Source organism: Xenopus tropicalis, chromosome 1 (assembly GCF_000004195.4).
Source record: "Xenopus tropicalis strain Nigerian chromosome 1, UCB_Xtro_10.0, whole genome shotgun sequence".
NCBI lineage: Eukaryota > Metazoa > Chordata > Amphibia > Anura > Pipidae > Xenopus > Xenopus tropicalis.
In genome coordinates, this window is record NC_030677.2 from 22,119,541 (window position 1) to 22,137,217 (window position 17,677).

General features: G+C 43.9%; 1 protein-coding gene across 6 annotated transcripts in view; it reads right to left on the bottom strand.

The window, feature by feature from the left end:
* mfsd10 (major facilitator superfamily domain containing 10) overlaps positions 1–17,677 on the bottom strand; it is a 48,835-nt gene that overhangs the window by 15,162 nt on the left and 15,996 nt on the right. For 3 of the 6 annotated variants that reach the window (XM_031895306.1, XM_031895305.1, XM_031895307.1), the window contains 5 exons: positions 12,461–12,734; positions 11,376–11,472; positions 10,622–10,725; positions 9,291–9,449; positions 3,282–3,470 (listed from right to left, as the gene is read on the bottom strand). In XM_031895306.1, coding sequence (XP_031751166.1) covers positions 3,282–3,470; positions 9,291–9,449; positions 10,622–10,725; positions 11,376–11,472; positions 12,461–12,619 — 708 coding nt within the window. In that variant the 5' untranslated portion in view covers positions 12,620–12,734. Of the gene's footprint in view, positions 1–3,281; positions 3,471–9,290; positions 9,450–10,621; positions 10,726–11,375; positions 11,473–12,460; positions 12,735–15,863; positions 15,964–17,677 lie in introns of those variants that run through there. The other 3 variants (XM_004911267.4, XM_004911269.4, XM_031895308.1) reach the window with 3 other exon arrangements.

The window sequence follows — 17,677 nt, forward strand, 5'->3', positions numbered from 1 at the left end:
CATCTATTCCCTGTTGGGGGGGCTACATAAGTGTTTGTACCTGTGTCTCTGCCATTAGGGGGGTAAGTGGTACTGCTGTGTGTTTGTTCAGCAAAACATTCGGAGACCCAAACCTGCACTAATTATTATTATTATGCTTTATATAGAACCTACACATTCCACGGTGCTTTAGGGAAATAATGCATCAGCACTTACCACTTTCACTCACACAGATCGTTTATTAGATGTAATTAGCGGTTAGTTCTTGCCCAGAAACAGTTAAGTTGTTGGAGTGGGAGCGGAGTGGATTATTTTACACATACACACCCTATATACATAGGCATGGCTGAGATTCTTGCAACAGATTGTTAAACTCACATTCCCACTGCATGACCCTCACAAGTCACACTGCGGGCTGGGGCAAAGGCACTGCAAAAACCTCCAGGCCAGGCAGAGAGGCTTACAATCTAATCACTTTTCAATCAAATTCATTTGTATTTGTTTTTTATTTTGATTTGCTTTTAGGTCTGGGGGATTGGCCCAAAACTGCCTGACCAATTCCTGCATGTATGAGCAGCTTTACTGTCCCACAAGAAACTACAACTCCCTGCATTCTATACTAGATTTTAAATGCAGTGTAATTGCCAGATTTGCAGTTCATAGGAGCTGCAGGGTAACAAAGTGGCCAACCCTGTTTTCAGTCTAGAATATACTCATATTCTTAGGGATTTTGCATTAGTAAAAAAACATAAAATTGTGTTTACTTTTCAAAAAGCTCAAGTTGTGTTTGAGTAAAGTTCCCCTGTAATTTCAGATCAAAGCAGAAGTGATAAAGGGCACTAAAAGGCACCTATCACCCAGTAACAGATGCCAGCATTTGCTGAAATTGCAAAGGTGAAGGGAAGGTGCCTCCCAGGACCTGAAGTCAGATATTACTAATGGAACAGATTGTAGAACAAGCCAATCAGAATACGGCAGGGACGGATCATTAGCTTAAGACACAGACAGGAAATGTGGTGGGTGAGAGCACTGCTAATTCCAGCTGAATCAATGGGACAGTAATGGGCGGTTATAATTAAGCCATTTCCTCTCAGTCACCCATTCTTCCCTCGGCTCATCTCTTACAGATTTCGTAAAACCTGTTTGTTCAGGGGAATCCAGTCTATGTAACTGCAACAATGTCATTAACACTTCTTAAACATAGGCAAAACCGCTATGGTTCTAGGTGCAGATGGAATAGGGGTATATAATCAGTTGTCAATGGAGAATGAACTCTCAGGGCGTGACTTGCCACTATATAATGTACTGTAATGTATATAATTTTCCCACCTTAAACCTTTCTGCCCTGCTGCCCCTTACATTTGGAATGCCCTCCCTGATCTCCTTCGGAGAGAATCCTCCCTCAGTCTTTTTAAAACTAAACTAAAAGACCCTGATCTGGGAAATAGCACTTATATTGTAATGTCACCCACTGTGACCTACAGCACTTATATTTGCCTATTTGTAGCTGTAAGTTACCCTCCCATATAGATAGTAAGCTCTACGGGGCAGGGACCTCCTTCCTCTTGTGTCTTTGACTCTTAACTTATTGCAACTGTAACTGTATCTTGTATTTATTGTTGTACTTTGTATTTATCTATTATCTTATTAACCCCCTGTTTGTATTAATGTATTCTACTGTACAGCGCTGGTACATAAGTAGCGCTTTATAAATAAAGATATACATACATACATACATAATGTAGTGTAATGTATGTAATGTACTGTACTGCCTCTTCCTGATGCCACAGGGGGCGCTTCCCCATAGCCTTGGGCTGTCTGAAGTGAAAATCAAATGAATGCTAAACTTTTAAGGAAAAGAGAAAAAAATAATGACATTTATGGGAAGTCCTATAAATACTAAGGATATAACACATGTAATAAAACACAACTGGACAAACACTGACATTAGTACCAAATCTGACTTTCTGCAATATTCTGAGAAATGGGTTGAAGCATAAGCAGAACCCCCTGCTCCTTGTATGAATATATATATATATCTCAGTATTTGCCTATGGTTATGTGGTCACTAGCAGTACACAAAGGGGGGATCCAGGCACATGAGGATTCCACACGAGTCACAATAATAGAAGTAAAAATCTTTATTGAAAATTACAATAAAAAGATACGCATCTCAATGCTTATGTATTTTATAATGTTTTATATTTTATATATTTTCAATGTAACTTTTATTTTTGCGGCCCTTGTGGAATCCCTGAATGCCCCCCTTATTCTACTGCTGTTGGTTTTCTGCCCCCTGAGCTGAAGTTCTGGGGCTGATGCGCCTGGACCACCTATTCCCCTTGGTGAGAGTATTTATGCTGGATACCTGCCCCATCTTTTCTTGCTTCTTTTCTATCACTATCCTTGGAACCAGGGCTAAAAAATGCACCAGCCTGGGGAATATTGCTTTCAGCGAACCAAAATATAGCCTGGGCCGATGCAGTTGATAGGACTATACCCCAGATTCATTGTATTCAGAATTTATAACATTCCCTATATGTAATTTTTTTTTTTTTTTTTTTCTTAACACAATTTAGTGTCTATTGGAGAACGAGGCTGGGATCCAAAGTTAGCAGGAGCAAAAGGAGTACTGGCCCAGAGTCCAAGGTCAGTAATCATAATCAATAGGGGGGAGACTCGTAAATAGGCCCCCTTAGTGATTTTCACTCCATTGTTCTTTTAAAGATTAGGTGGGGTCTCTACAAGGCTTTGTGACTAAAGGTGGTCATACACGCTAAGATCCGCTTGCTTGGCGAGGTCGATCGGAGATCTTCTCCCTATATCCCCACCTACGGGTGGGCTATATCGGGCTAATTCAGGCCAATTCAGTTATTTGGCCCTGGGGCCAAACGATCGAATTAGAACAATGGGTATAGGCGCAGTCGGTTCGGGGACCGCATCAATGAGCCGATGCGGTCCCCGATCCGATATCTGGCCGATTTCAGGCCAGATATCAGTCAGACAGGCCCATCCTTAATCCCCATACACGGGCTGGTAAGCTGCCAAGTCGGTTAAGGGACCAATATCGGCAGCTAGAATCGGCCTGTGTATTAAACAATGTCATAAGAACCATGATTCCATCCTGTCCGGTTCCTCTGAGGGACGGTGGGCATCAATGAGCTCATCAATTGTTTGTGGTTTTGTTGTTAAGTTACATTCTGTGCACTGTTGTGTGTCTGTGTGTGTATGTAACAACAGTTGTTAGGTACCTTATATATTATAATATAATGCTGGGCACACCTTTTTGTTATATCTCTTACCCTGTTTTCCTTTGGGAGTGTCTCTGGAAGAAACAAGAAGATAAAAATCAAATCTGCTACCGCGAAGAAAAGGGCAAGTAGAGCTGGGCGGACATAGAAGATCTCCTCACTGGCTGCATTCATTGCAAAGTAGGCTCCAATCATTGGGCCGATAGTGAAGCCCAGGGAAAATGCTACACCAATCATTGCCTGAGAGGAGAAAGAAGAGAAATGATTTCTTTTAATCCATATCATTATGAGAGTCACATGGACAGAATGTAAGTGAGCACTTCTTTACCCATCAGCAGTGATTTTACCTTCATTTCAATACATAACGCAATGCAGAACAAGTATAGCAATGTAGCTAAACCAGTGCCAGCAAGGCATTCTACCTGACAGGAGTGCCGCCTGTTACCCCCCCCCCCCAAATGGCAGCCAAGATGTGAATATGTATAGGAAATTTTCTTCCCTTCGTTGAAACACAGGTTATCCTAAAGTAAAAGGTCCATCAGGCCCAGACTGAATTATGTGCAAGTGTTATGCAACGGCCCAATGGTACCCTGAAATTTACTGTCAGCCAGGACCTGTTGGTAATTCCAGGGTTCCCTAATGCAATGTCAATAGCCTTCTTATGTATTATACAGATATGGAACCACTTCTAGACACAGTAGGGCCAGAACCAGAGGCAGAGGCACAAGCCTAGGGTGCAATGGTTGTGGGGTGCTAGGACTCCGACCCTGCGCATCCAGACAGTGATGGCAGAAGAAGGTTAGCAGAGTAGTGGGAGTGGTGACAGCAGGGGGCTTCACTTGGGCACCCTCAGCTAATGACCCAGATCTGGAGCATAGACCTCCAAGGTGAGTTCCAAAAAAAAAGATAAATACAATACACAGCAAAATTCATTTCCAAATCACAGCGCAGTACAGTGGCTACAGGTTCTGCCTGAAAGAACTGGGTATTGCATTCTATTCCAAAGGCAGGATCCATGTTGGGTTTCCCATATTTGCGCAGAGTAGCTCCTGTTTCCACCTACTTTAGGTTTATTCTCATGAAATTGACACGAACGACTCTAATGAGCCTAAATGCAAATGCCATAATGTAAAGCTGTGTCTTCCCTTATTTATAATACAGTAGTTGCAACAAGAAGAGAGAAACATATCACCCAAGAGATGTTGAGTACAGGAGGGGATCGAACCCCTTATTTAGACATGTGCATAGGATCTTTCTCCTAAGCTTCACCAAGCAAGACATAAATGAGGGCTATAAGAGAAATCTGGCTTATTAAGTTTGGGGCTTATTTCTTATCCATCCAATCCTGGTGTAGTCAGCAGCAGGCCTATGCCACCCCATGTAGATGACAGTGAGCCTGTAATAACATCACACTGAGATGTGGAAGGTCTGACTCAGAGAACAAGCCCTTCTTGTGTCCTCTCCTGAAGGATCGAGTCCGTATCTTCTGATAATAAGAGATTTCTCCGACTGTTTTGCCATATATCTCACTTACGTCAGTGGAACATGTAGATTCCAGCAGTGAAGCAGCTAATCCAGATATAAATTTCTCCCAACCTCTGTGCTAAAATGCTAAGAATGCTGGGTCTCAAGCAAGGATTCCCACTACCAAGGAGCGATAATGTAACACTTTAAGGCGGACATTGGGAAACAACAACATAGTTTGCTATAGGAAAGGAGAAACACTATTTTCAAGAGACATTAATTGAAGACAACTGTTTAACAGGAAGAAACCTAGGGAATAACAAGTACAGAACAGATGGTTTATTTCCTGTGAGTCCAATACAGCACAGTTTATATCTACAATAATGCTCTGTATCAACAAAAGAGGGATGTGCAAGTCATATAATGGAACTTTAGCATCAGAATGGCCACACAGGCAAATCCTTATTACAAGATTGCGGAATTCCCTGTTTGCAATGCAGTGGCTGTTTGGGTTACTTTTCCCCATGGCACGGTTGGACTGGGATTCAGATTACCCCTGACATTCAAGTACACAGAGGCCCAAACAACCCCCCAGCAGCCCAATAAATAGTGAGTGTCTGTGGCATCTTACAGCAGCCCATCTGGCATTTGCCCAAACCCACAGATTGCCAGTCCAGGCCTGGTTCCCTTGTACTTCAAGTGATAATAAATTATATTATTAATAGTGTAACCAATTCATCAGTTAAGAAAGTCTTGGAAACAGGAAGGCTGGGAGGGTACAGGTATTTGCTGCTGAGGAGCCACCACATGAATTTGTTGCCAGCTGGGGCGCTGCTGTTCAGAAACTCACCTGAAGGGGCAGCAAAAAGTCACTCCTGGTAACTTCTAGTGCCAAAATACTGATTTTTAAATTGGAATCTTGGCTCTGCTAGTGCAGAGAATGCAATTGAGGCCCCCCTTGTCCCTGTGTGAAGCTCAGAAAGGTGCCTGGCGTGGCATCTGAAAGGGTGGCTTAGGGTGGTAAGGACCCCTGGAACACCGCTGTTGCCAGTATTACAGGGAGTGTGTGCTGGTAACATCATGTGGGGATACGATTTTCATACGTGCAGACTGGGTATATTATTTAGTAGGGAGAGGATGGTGCATAAAACAGAGAATTATTCCCTTAACCTGCTCGTACTGAGAGAGTTCCTATTCTGTCACCAGATCCGGCATGACTGTAACATGTATGAACTATAGAGACAGCCAGTCGGACGTTTTATTGTTTCCTTTGCCACTGCTGTGATGCTCTATGTGAGCTGTAAAGGAAGCAGCTGTGTCTAGCAGGAAGTATGTCACAGATAAGTGTTAGCCAAATAAAACTGACATCATTCTCCCTAAAATACAATGATTTTGCTTTAGAGGTCGGTAATGTGGTTTTAAAAGAATCAAATTCCACCTTTCTCCTCTAGTAGGTAAGCTTCCCCTTTACGCTGTTATAAACCAATTTTATAAAACAAATATAGGATTAAGAATTTATGAGTAGGCTGAATGGGCTTAATGGCTTTGCTGTCAAAATGTGTGTTTCTTACACTGAGAGAGGCAGAACACAGGAGCAGACAAGCAGAAGGGCAGATGAACAAGGGCAGAAACACAACCCAGACACACACACACCTCAGAGTATCTACCCAAGGGGGTTAGTAGATTTTGAGTGGCAAAAGAAACATATTCAATGCATTCCAGTATGTGACCTGTACACCCTAGCGAGTGTGCATACACACTTAGCTTATGTGCATATTGGCACTGTACCTTAAAAGGTGTCCACACACACCCCTTGCAGTTACACATGGGCCCATCCAGCCTGTAGAATCACTGACAAGTCTGCCTATGGGCACTGCAGAACCCTGAATCTATCAGCACCCTAGTTGTAGCAGTAATTGCCGGGTTCCCATGGCGTGTTGTGTCAGCAGGAGCAGCAGACTGTCACCGAATGGAACAAAAAGTGATGCAAAATACTAGGCGCAACTTACATCTGATTCATACAATCACATGCGCACAATAGTGTTCATTTGGACGCAATGCGCGCAACTGTGATGGACACAACTCTGTGTAATGTAGCTGGCATTGTAATTGTAATTTGCACAAGAGACTCTCATTGTCCTACAGGATATGTGCACTAATGTTCTATATAAGGCTTGTTATTAATGGGAGGGGCATTGTGCAAAAAGCCGCAGACAGATACCTGACCTCGACTTCAGACGGCAGAGACCTGCAGATTTCACTTTGAACCAAACACAACCTGCGTAAGCCCATGAGGGCAAGTACATTTGTGTCAGATATTCTGCTAATCCTCTCTGTGAACTCCAGTATCCTGCCCATACTGAGTTAATTAATTAAATGGCTGGTTCACTTTTAAATTAACTTTTAGTATGTTATAGGGTAAATAAGACCCTAGCAACCAGATAGCAGCTAAACTACCAAATGGGGAGCTGCTGAACAAAAAGCTAAATAACTGAAAAACCATAAAAAATGAAGACCAATTGCATATTGTCAGAATATCAATGTCCACATCATATTAAACTTACGTACTCTGTATACATATACTATGACTGAAAATCTAATTTTGATTAATCTTTATTAATTATTATTAGTATATAACCTGAATTTATAAAGCTCCAACAAATTCCGTAGTACTGTGCAATAAATGTGTATATAGTGAACATAAAGGTTTACATACAAAAACAACCAATACAAGAGCTAAACGGGCCAAGTAACGTGCCAGGCTGTGATAAAATTTCAATGGGAATGTATTTTTAAAACAAATGTTATTTTTAAAATAAAAGTTATCCTGGTCAAACACATGGTAACCATTATATGTGTTTGTCCTGCATTTATTATTGCCGCTCTCCTTTGTTTATACAGTGCTGACATATTACACAGTTCTTTACAGAGATTGTTAATCATTCACACCAGTCCCTGCCCCAGTGGAGCTTACAATCTAAGGTCCCTATCACATTCCCATCAGTCCCTGCCCCAGTGAGCTTACAATCTAAGGTCCCTATCACATTCCCATCAGTTCCTGCCCCAGTGAGCTTACAATCTAAGGTCCCTATCACATTCCCATCAGTCCCTGCCCCAGTGAGCTTACAATCTAAGGTCCCTATCACATTCCCATAAGTTCCTGCCCCAGTGAGCTTCCAATCTAAGGTCCCTATCACATTCCCATCAGTCCCTGTCCCAGTGGAGCTTACAATCTAAGGTCCCTATCACATTCCCATCAGTCCCTGCCCCAGTGAGCTTCCAATCTAAGGTCCCTATCACATTCCCATCAGTCCCTGTCCCAGTGGAGCTTACAATCTAAGGTCCCTATCACATTCCCATCAGTCCCTGCCCCAGTGAGCTTACAATCTAAGGTCCCTATCACATTCCCATCAGTCCCTGCCCCAGTGAGCTTACAATCTAAGGTCCCTATCACATTCCCATCACTCCCTGCCCCAGTGAGCTTACAATCTAAGGTCCCTATCACATTCCCTTCAGTCCCTGCCCCAGTGAGTTTACAATCTAGGCCCCTATCACATTCACACACATTAGGATCAATTAATACCCTGTGTGTTTTTAAAATGCGGGAGGAAATCTGAGGCATAAACTTACTTCTATCTAATACAACCTGCCTATTATAGCAAACATTAAGTACCGCAGGAATTCCGTATAGCTGCCTGATGCTGCTCAGAACTTGATACTGTAACAGAGCACTACTATTACTTCCACGTGTAAGAATATGGAAGGGTTCACTGACACAAACCATATGGCAAACACATTAGTTAAGACGATTCCGGAATTCCCAGGTACTGTTGATTCTACCAGGAACAACTATAATGATGTCATCAAACATTTAGAGAAAAAAAAGAGACTTTTTGGCTCCTTGTAATTATCTGGCCTGCTTTCCATCAAGGTCTAAAGAAGCAGTTCCAGTAAACTCAGGGTTCTTCTAAGCAGATCTTTAGTTTACTTTATTGGTTAGGTCAGGGTCATGAGAAAGGCAGCTCTGTAAATCAGGCACTTTTACCCAGATGCACTCCAGCCCTTGCTGAACCGCAACAAGATCCCTAATCTATCAGTTTACACCTCACATGTTTCTGAAGATCTGTATAGATGCAACATTCCCGATGCTGGGATAGCTGCATTACATCTTGTTATTTTGTTTTCCCTGTACTAGCTAACCCCACCCAGAAATAACACATTTTTAAGATTGTTACCTTGGGATTATCACTGAGAAACCCCTATACCACAATCCTAACACAGCTGTAACATTTTAACAAGCCGTTGTGAATTTGCATACAGCTTCATCAAGCATTATATATATATATATATATATATATATATATATATATATTTATTACAGCATGGTGGTGTGTCCCATAGCAGAATACTCAGTATAAAGAGAGTTATAGCAGAAAGCAGAAAGAAATAATGCCATCATAATCCCAGTAAATCTTCCATAAAAAAAAGATTTTGGTAAAGAGTACAAGAGCAGATTATTTCTTCCACGGCTGGTAAATCTGAGTTTTAAATGACTACAATGCAGCAGATAGCATATTAGGGCAATAATCTACGTACCATGCCTGTGCTCCGGTTCTTCAGCAAGGGCAAATCTGCAATTATAGCTGTACACAGACTGACATTGCCTTTACTTAGTCCGCCAACAACCCGAGAAAGAATGAAGATCCCAAAACTTCTGGAGATGGCCCATAAAGTGTAAGAGAAGATTAACCCCACCTGTGGAAGAGATGCACATCAGCAAATAGCACACAAACTTTGTCGCTGTATATAAAGATAGGTATTCTCTAATACTATGAAATCTCTCACAAAAGTATATGAAATGGGTTAAGGTAAATAATGTGGAGCAGAAGCTTTAGCAGATGGGGTAGAAGGATAAAGGTGTGGTGGAATTAGGATCACTCAACAAGAAGTCTATAGGGGTTACCTAGTATGATCATGAGAAAGTGTCTGATTACACATTGTTTCATATCCCTGTCCCAACATTACACTACTGTCCTAGCAATAGAATGTTAGGAAGAGACACAGAGACAGAAAGGTAAAAAAAAATGGAAGAAGAAAGGCACAAGAGGAATAAGAAAGATGGATGTAATAACCAGGAGAAAATCTGAAAAAGGGTGAAGGGAAGGCAGAAAGACAGGGAAAGACTTTGAAACACAAACTACAAACTAATATATCAGCATATATTTAATATTGTTTTCCTCATCACCCAATACATAAGATTGAATTTAAAAGAGTGCATTGCATAAACTGCCGATGTATGTACTGGGCAGGATTATGCTGGGTTAATCTGAAACCCAACATAACATGAACAGGGTACCAGGGAACCTCCTCCGTGCATAATTCACACAACCATCTCCTTCCATCTACGCAATTGCTTATCTTTTGTCAGTACAGTCAGGGTTGAACTGGGGGGTGCAGGGCCCACCGGGGCTGAAGCCCCAGGGGCCATGCAGGTGCCCCCACCAGCCGTGTCTAACGCACCCACTAGGGGCCTCGCTGCGCCTCCATAATCCTCCCGGGGGAGTGCCGGCAGGGGTCGGGGTCTGGGCCGCCGGGGCCCACCAGGTTTTTTCCCGGTGTCCCGGCGGCCCAGTCCGACCCTGAGTACAGTTTATGAGAAAAGTGGTGTGAGGGCAAAGACATGCATTTTTAAAAAGTTGCGGCGACTAATCTCCATAGCAGAAACTCGCGAGCGATCAGTTGCAGCGGCTTCTATTCTACCCTATGGCAAAAAAGTCACTGTGATTAGTCGCTGCAACAGTCTTATTTAAAAGTTGTGGCAACTAATCGCCCTGTGTGTCTTCACCCTGAAACTCGCTTGAAGATGATATTTCCTCAAATAATTAGCTTAATCTCAGCATTGCATAATGGAACTTTAAAGCAAATACCGCTGTAATCATCATGGCTCGTCGTCTTCCTAAATAATCAGACGCAGCCCCAGTGAGTGGAGAGCAGATGAACTGAAGGAGGGAGAAGATGGTGCCTATAAAGCCTGAAAAAAAGTTAGAATTAATTATTGTATTTATTTTATCACTTTACAGTTCTCTCTGATTCCCCCATTGCACAGCTGGAATAGGATTAATCCCACCAAAATACAGAGAATTAAAACCACAGAGCCAATGTGCAAAATGTGCTCACTGTCAGCAACAAAATGGATTTAAGGTGAAAAAAAGTGCTTTCTAATTGTTTCCTATTAATGCATTTTCTGTGGGGACAATATACCCACATAATTAACTGTAATTTCAGAAACCCCCGATGGTGACGTTGCATGTCCCTAACATAGATTGCATCACTTGGGCTGTTCTAACCACAAATTTTGGAAGTAACTTTCTTTGCAATCTTCATTTCCTGTACTAGAGAACCGTTAGGAAATGAGAGTGCCTGTGCGCAAATGGTTCCCCCTTTACTCAAAAATGTCAGTTTCCAATAGTCTACTCAGGATGATTAATAAAAGTTGCAAGGTTTGCATTAGGTCTTGTAACCTAACCTTTTCAACTGACCTGTCTGAAAGTAATAATTTGATTGGTTAATTTGATTGGAAAGTAATACATTTGCTAAAACTGCTTCCCGCGACTATCATGATAAGGTTAAGTAGAAAACATGCCTAAAGTGCCAGAGCAGTTGCAGTAATGTTATACTCACCCCCAAACAAAACACTGTTGTATTTTCTCTCTTGAGGCACCCCAATAGCTGAAGCAAACCAATCAACACTGTGCTGTATGGTCTGATAAAGGCTGTCCTGTGTGGGATAAAAAGCACATTTATTTAGCAGAATTTGTCTCAGCATTACCATACACAGAATCCTCGGGGAAGTGCCTCCTTCACGTCAGTTACTTTCATTAAGGGATCACTGTACGTTTCTTACAGATGTGGTGGATTCTCGGCCTGCAATTTGCCCCTATGCTCCTAAAAGCTTCTTGATGTCCCTGCACCCGGAGCAAGTGCATCGGCCTATATGTAGTCCCACAGGGCACTCTCGGCACAAATCTGTTTGAGTATGCAGTTCCTGGCACAAATCTGCTCCATTTGCCTGCACTTGGCTCTGGGTGCAGGCACATCAAGAAGCTTTAAGAAGAGTAGAGCCGGTTTCTATATCTTTATGTTATTTATCCACAGGCCGAGAATCTGCCATGTTTGGCAGTAACCTTAGAATTAGGTTTTTGTAATGTAAACAGTGGTATTCTAATTTCCATTTAGTCTCCTAGTCTCTCTTTGAAACAACAGCCTGATGTTGGCTGAGCCACACAGGCCAATAAGCTGCCAACTTGGTCTGGAAGTGCCAAGTCAGCAGTCTGTATCAGCATGTGTATGGCAACCTTAAGCCTGTCAAGACTTGCTTGGCCAAGGCTCTCTGCATTAATACAGCAAAATATACACAGAAGGCAATTAGTCACTTAATGTCAAAAGCCAAGCTATATGTCACCTCCTACCCCAGTGATCCCCAACCAGTAACTGCACCCTCACACATCACTCTCTGTATACAAAATGTATTGGGAAGGCCTCTTATCAAAGGAATTTGACATGTTTGATTTACTGGACAGTTTTATCAGTCCATCTATGGCTCAATAACACTTCCTAGTGATAATTAGTTGATGCAATTATTTGAAGCAACTCGCCTGATCACAGAAGTTGCAGAAATAATGGTGCAGAGCAGTGATCCAACTTGTTGGACCAACATAACATTACAGGTTAAGCGGGTTAATTATCTGCAAAATATTAGTACTCACGTCAGACTTGCTGAAATGCTCCAGAATTGAGGGAAGAAGGGGGAGTATGAGAGTGAATCCTAACAAGTCAATCAGGAGAGTCACAAACACTACAGAGATGACTCTGGAAGATCCATGATTGGCTGTCGGCTGCATCTCTGCTGTTTTGCCTCCCATCATCCTCTCCGCTGCTCTCTCTATCCCACGATGTGAGGGTTACAGTAGCAGCCTGCAACAGTGACGAAAGCAGCACATCTCAGTCTTCTTTCAGTTGTTTCCAAACCTCCCACACACACTGTGAAATAGGAAGAAAAAAGTGCTGACTCATGGCCTGTAATTATACTCTGAAACGACTTATTGGGCAACGTACCATAGAATAAGCACCATAACTGCAACTTCCTTGTGCCGGCTCCACGTGCCCTGCACAACCAAAATACACCCTATACATGTGTAAATGGCATAAAGGCATCCATATTCACCAGTATTACAAGCTGCTTACATTAAAACTGTGCTACATTTGGAATTTCAGCAGTCATCTAGTTGCTAGGGTTCAAATTACCTTAGCAGCCAGGGAGTGCTTTGAATGAGAGATATAGTTCAAAGATATGTGAGATATATCTGAAAGAGAGGACTTGAATAGAAACATAAGTAATAAAAAGTAACAAAAACACTGTAGCCTCAAAGGGCAATAGATTTTTGGCTGCTGGGGTCAGCGACCCCCATCTGAAGTTGAGCCAGAAGGTCAGGTCGTACATCATTCAAAAACGAATGAACATTCAATAAAATGAACAATGAACATTTAAAATAATAAACAATGAAGACCAACTGGGCTTAGAACTGGTAATTCTATAACGTAGTAACAGTAACGTAAAGGAGTTATTAATTACTGGGGGGTGCCAAAATGTTAGACACCCCCAAGTGATTGCAATCACTTACCTTGTACCCCGGGTTAGTGCCCCTGTTAGCAAAAACCTGCACCAGTCTGGGGTACCAGCAACCAACCCCACCCCGTGATTGTACCTTTCCTTCTCTTCTAAAGGTTAACTACAACTTTAAGCCAATATATATGGTTTCCTTTATCTCTAGGGGGCATGCATTGGCTTGGGGTCAGTGAATTAAGGAGAATCAGAAGAAGATCCCTGCTTGGTGCTTGCATACAAGTACCCAAGTCCGGTGCAGTTTTCAGGAGCCCCAGTACAGGGTAAGTGATTATTATCCCTTTGGAACCCCCAGGAATTTTACCTTTTCTTCTACTTTAAAGGAGAAGGAAAGGTGGGTGTAAAAAGGTTAGGCACCCCCCCAGGGATTGTATTCACTTACCTGATACCCCAGGCTGGTGTTCCTATTAGCAAAAAATTGCACCGGCCCGGGGTACCTGCAGGCGAGTGATCCTCTTCTGCCTTCTCTCTTCGTACTGCAGGTACCCCAGGCTGGTGTGGTTTTCTGCCTGGGGCATCAGGTGAGCGATCTTAACCACGGGGGGGGGAGGGCCTTCCTAACATTTGGCACCCCCAGTGATTCCCTCAAGTCAGCAGGCCCCATTGCCAAGACAGTATCACTAGGAGGCCGACAACAGGAAGTTGCGCTCATTTAGCCAGGTTGCCCAATAAGCACAGGCCTCATTTTCTGACCATTACAATTTGCAAGTTTCAGTAAGTGCACAAAATTATTTTCACTATAACCTTGTGATTGAAATAGTGTGGCTTAAAGGGGAAGTTGACCCACAAATTAACTTTTATAGTGCTATAAAGTGACCAATTCTTAGCAACTTTTCGACTGTTTTTTTTTTTTATTTCATTTTTTATGGTTTTTGAATAAATTTTCCTCCTTTTCCAAACCTTTCCAGCATTTAATTGTGGGTCACTGACCCTGAAAAACAAAAAATCTGTTGCTTTGTGAGGCTACGATTTTTTTGTTATTGTTATATTTTTTTACTTATCTTTCTATTTAGGCTCCTTTTCATATTCACCACTTCTCCATTGTTAGGGTAATTTGGACCCTAGCAACAGGATAGCTGTTATATCAAGCTGCTACTGATCAAAAAGCTAAATAATTCAAAGACCACGCATAAGAAAAAATGAAGCCCAATTGCAATTGAAGACCAGTTTAAAGGCAAACAACCCCTGTGCCCCTGGGGACCTGTAGCCCACTCCCCTCACCCCCAGTTTGGACATCCAAGGGCAACTGAATTTTGCAACAGACATTAAATTTAGATTAATATGACAAAAGTGACTCTTTATCTATCTGCATGTAGCAGAGCAACTTCATTCCCTAGTGAGAGTCCCTTGCCACTGGGAAGCACACACTTCCTTGGGGTTTTTTTTGGCCCCTCCTGTTGCCAACTGCAGATGTGCAGGGCAGTGTGTGCTGCCTTGATCTGGAAAGCACAATCCCTCCAAGCAACTTTTAGTTTCTTTTCAGACCTCTCCTATTCATCTGTATTTCTTTCAAACTACTTCCAGGTTACTAGGGTAAACTGAAGCCTAGCAACCAGATAACTGCTACAATTCTAAACAAGAGTGGTGCTAAACAAAAACCTAAATAATTAGGGATGCACCGAATCCAATATTTTGGGATTCGGTCGAACCCCAAATCCTTCATGAAAGATTCGGCTGAATACCAAACCGAGCAAATCATTTTCAACTTCCGTGTTTATGTGACACATTATTTTAAAAATTCGGTTCAACCAGGAATCCAAATCCTGCTGAAAAAAAGGCTGAATCTTGGCCGAATTCTGAACTGAATCCTGGATTCGACGCATCCCTATAAATAATTCAGACACCATAAAAAATGGAGACCAACTGCACATTGGCTCAGAACATCACTTGATCATACTAGAAGTTATTTTAAAGGTGAACAAAAGCCCAAAAGATCCTGCCTTTGGTTGGACAGGAATTGCTTTACAATGTATTTAATTTAACTTGGCACTTAGGGGCCCCATTCTCCCTGCATTGCCAGGGGCCCCATTCTCCCTGCACTGCCAGGGGCCCCATTCTCCCTGCACTGCCAGGGGCCCCATTCTCCCTGCACTGCCAGGGGCCCCATTCTCCCTGCACTGCCAGGGGCCCCATTCTCCCTGCACTGCCAGGGGCCCCATTCTCCCTGCATTGCCAGGGGTCCCATTCTCCCTGCATTGCCAGGGGCCCCTCGTCTATAACAAATTTCTGTAACTAAATAAATGCCTCTTGGGGCTTAAGAACTATCATCAGCACCGTATCCTAAGTAAATACTGTAAGTATCTAAAATGAATAAGTGATACAGTATGCACTTTGTACCTTTCCCTACATCACCCAGGGTCCCTGCCTAAGTGACTGTTCTTCCCTACCCATAACATTTCATATAACCTTCATATTCACTTATATGATTCATCTTTCCTCAAACTATATAATGAGGCAGAAAAAAAAATGATTTGAATGCATTTTACCTGCTAAAAGTGTATTTATATCAGAGCTACAGAGAGAGATCGTCACTCTTATGCAGCCAAGCTGAACTGAGAGGTGGGAGTGTCTGTACAGGAAATGGTCACTGACAGGCTGAGCTCTGCTGTAACAGGGAAACCCCTCCCACCTCCCTGCCTGTGTAACAGGGAAACCCCTCCCACCTCCCTGCCTGTGTAACAGGGAAACCCCTCCCACCTCCCTGCCTGTGTAGCAGGGAAACCCCTCCCACCTCCCTGCCTGTGTAACAGGGAAACCCCTCCCACCTCCCTGCCTGTGTAACAGGGAAACCCCTCCCTCCTCCCTGCCTGTGTAACAAGGAAACCCCTCCCACCTCCCTGCCTGTGTATGTAACAGGGAAACCCCTCCCACCTCCCTGCCTGTGTAACAGGGAAACCCCTCCCACCTCCCTGCCTGTATAGCTGGTCCCAGACTGCACATAGCTGTCCTGTGCTGTTGCCCGATGTTTATATTTATGTATTCTTTGCCATTTTAACGTTATCATCCATAACAGATTTAATTTTTTACATACTGTAAATCTTTTCTATTTAAAATGCCAGGAATAATGAAACAGAGTATAATGGCTCTCTATTGATTTAATCAGACAAAGCAAAATATCAATCTTTATGTACAAAATTGTTCTAAACAATATGAAAGAAATCCCACAGCTGTCCCTTTAGATCAGGGGTCCTCAAAATACTCAAACCTCATCTAGGCACGTCCTCACCCCTGGCTACTACCTCACTTCTGTGCCTCCTCACCCCTGGCTACTACCTCGGCTTGGCGCGTCCTCACCCCTGGCTACTACCTCACCTCGGCGCGTCCTCGCCCCGGCATGTCTTCACCCCTGGCTACTACCTCACCTCGGCGCGTCCTCACCCCTGGCTACTACCTCACCTCGGCGCGTCCTCACCCCTGGCTACTACCTCACCTCGGCGCGTCCTCACCCCTGGCTACTACCTCACCTCGGCGCGTCCTCACCCCTGGCTACTACCTCACCTCGGCGCGTCCTCACCCCTGGCTACTACCTCACCTCGGCGCGTCCTCACCCCTGGCTACTACCTCACCTCGGCGCGTCCTCAGCCCTGGCTACTACCTCACCTCGGCGCGTCTTCAGCCCTGGCTACTACCTCACCTTGCCCCGGCATGTCTTCACCCCTGGCTACTACCTCACCTCGGCTTGGCGCATCCTCACCCCTGGCTACTACCTCACCTCGGCGCGTCCTCGCCCCGGCATGTCTTCACCCCTGGCTACTACCTCACCTCGGCGTGTCCTCACCCCTGGCTACTACCTCACCTCGGCGCGTCCTCACCCCTGGCTACTACCTCACCTCGGCGCGTCCTCACCCCTGGCTACTACCTCACCTCGGCGCGTCTTCACCCCTGGCTACTACCTCACCTCGGCGCGTCCTCACCCCAGCATGTCTTCACCCCTGGCTACTACCTCACCTCGGCGCGTCCTCACCCCTGGCTACTACCTCACCTCGGTGTGTCCTCACCCCTGGCTACTACCTCATCTCGGCTTGGCGCGTCCTCAACCCTTGGCTACTACCTCATCTCGGTTCGGTGCGTCCTCACCCCTGGCTACTACCGGTCTACCTCGGCGTGGTCCTTGGCCCCAGTGCATCGACGGCCCCAGATGCGGTGACAAGATGCATTGTGTGCTCAGGGGCAACATGTTGCTTGCCAATCCCTTGGATGTTGCTCCCAGTGGCCTCAAAGCAGGTGGTTATTTTTGTATTTCTGGTTAGAAGGCAAGCTTTGGTTGCATAAAAACCCAGTGTAATTGCCATACAGAGCT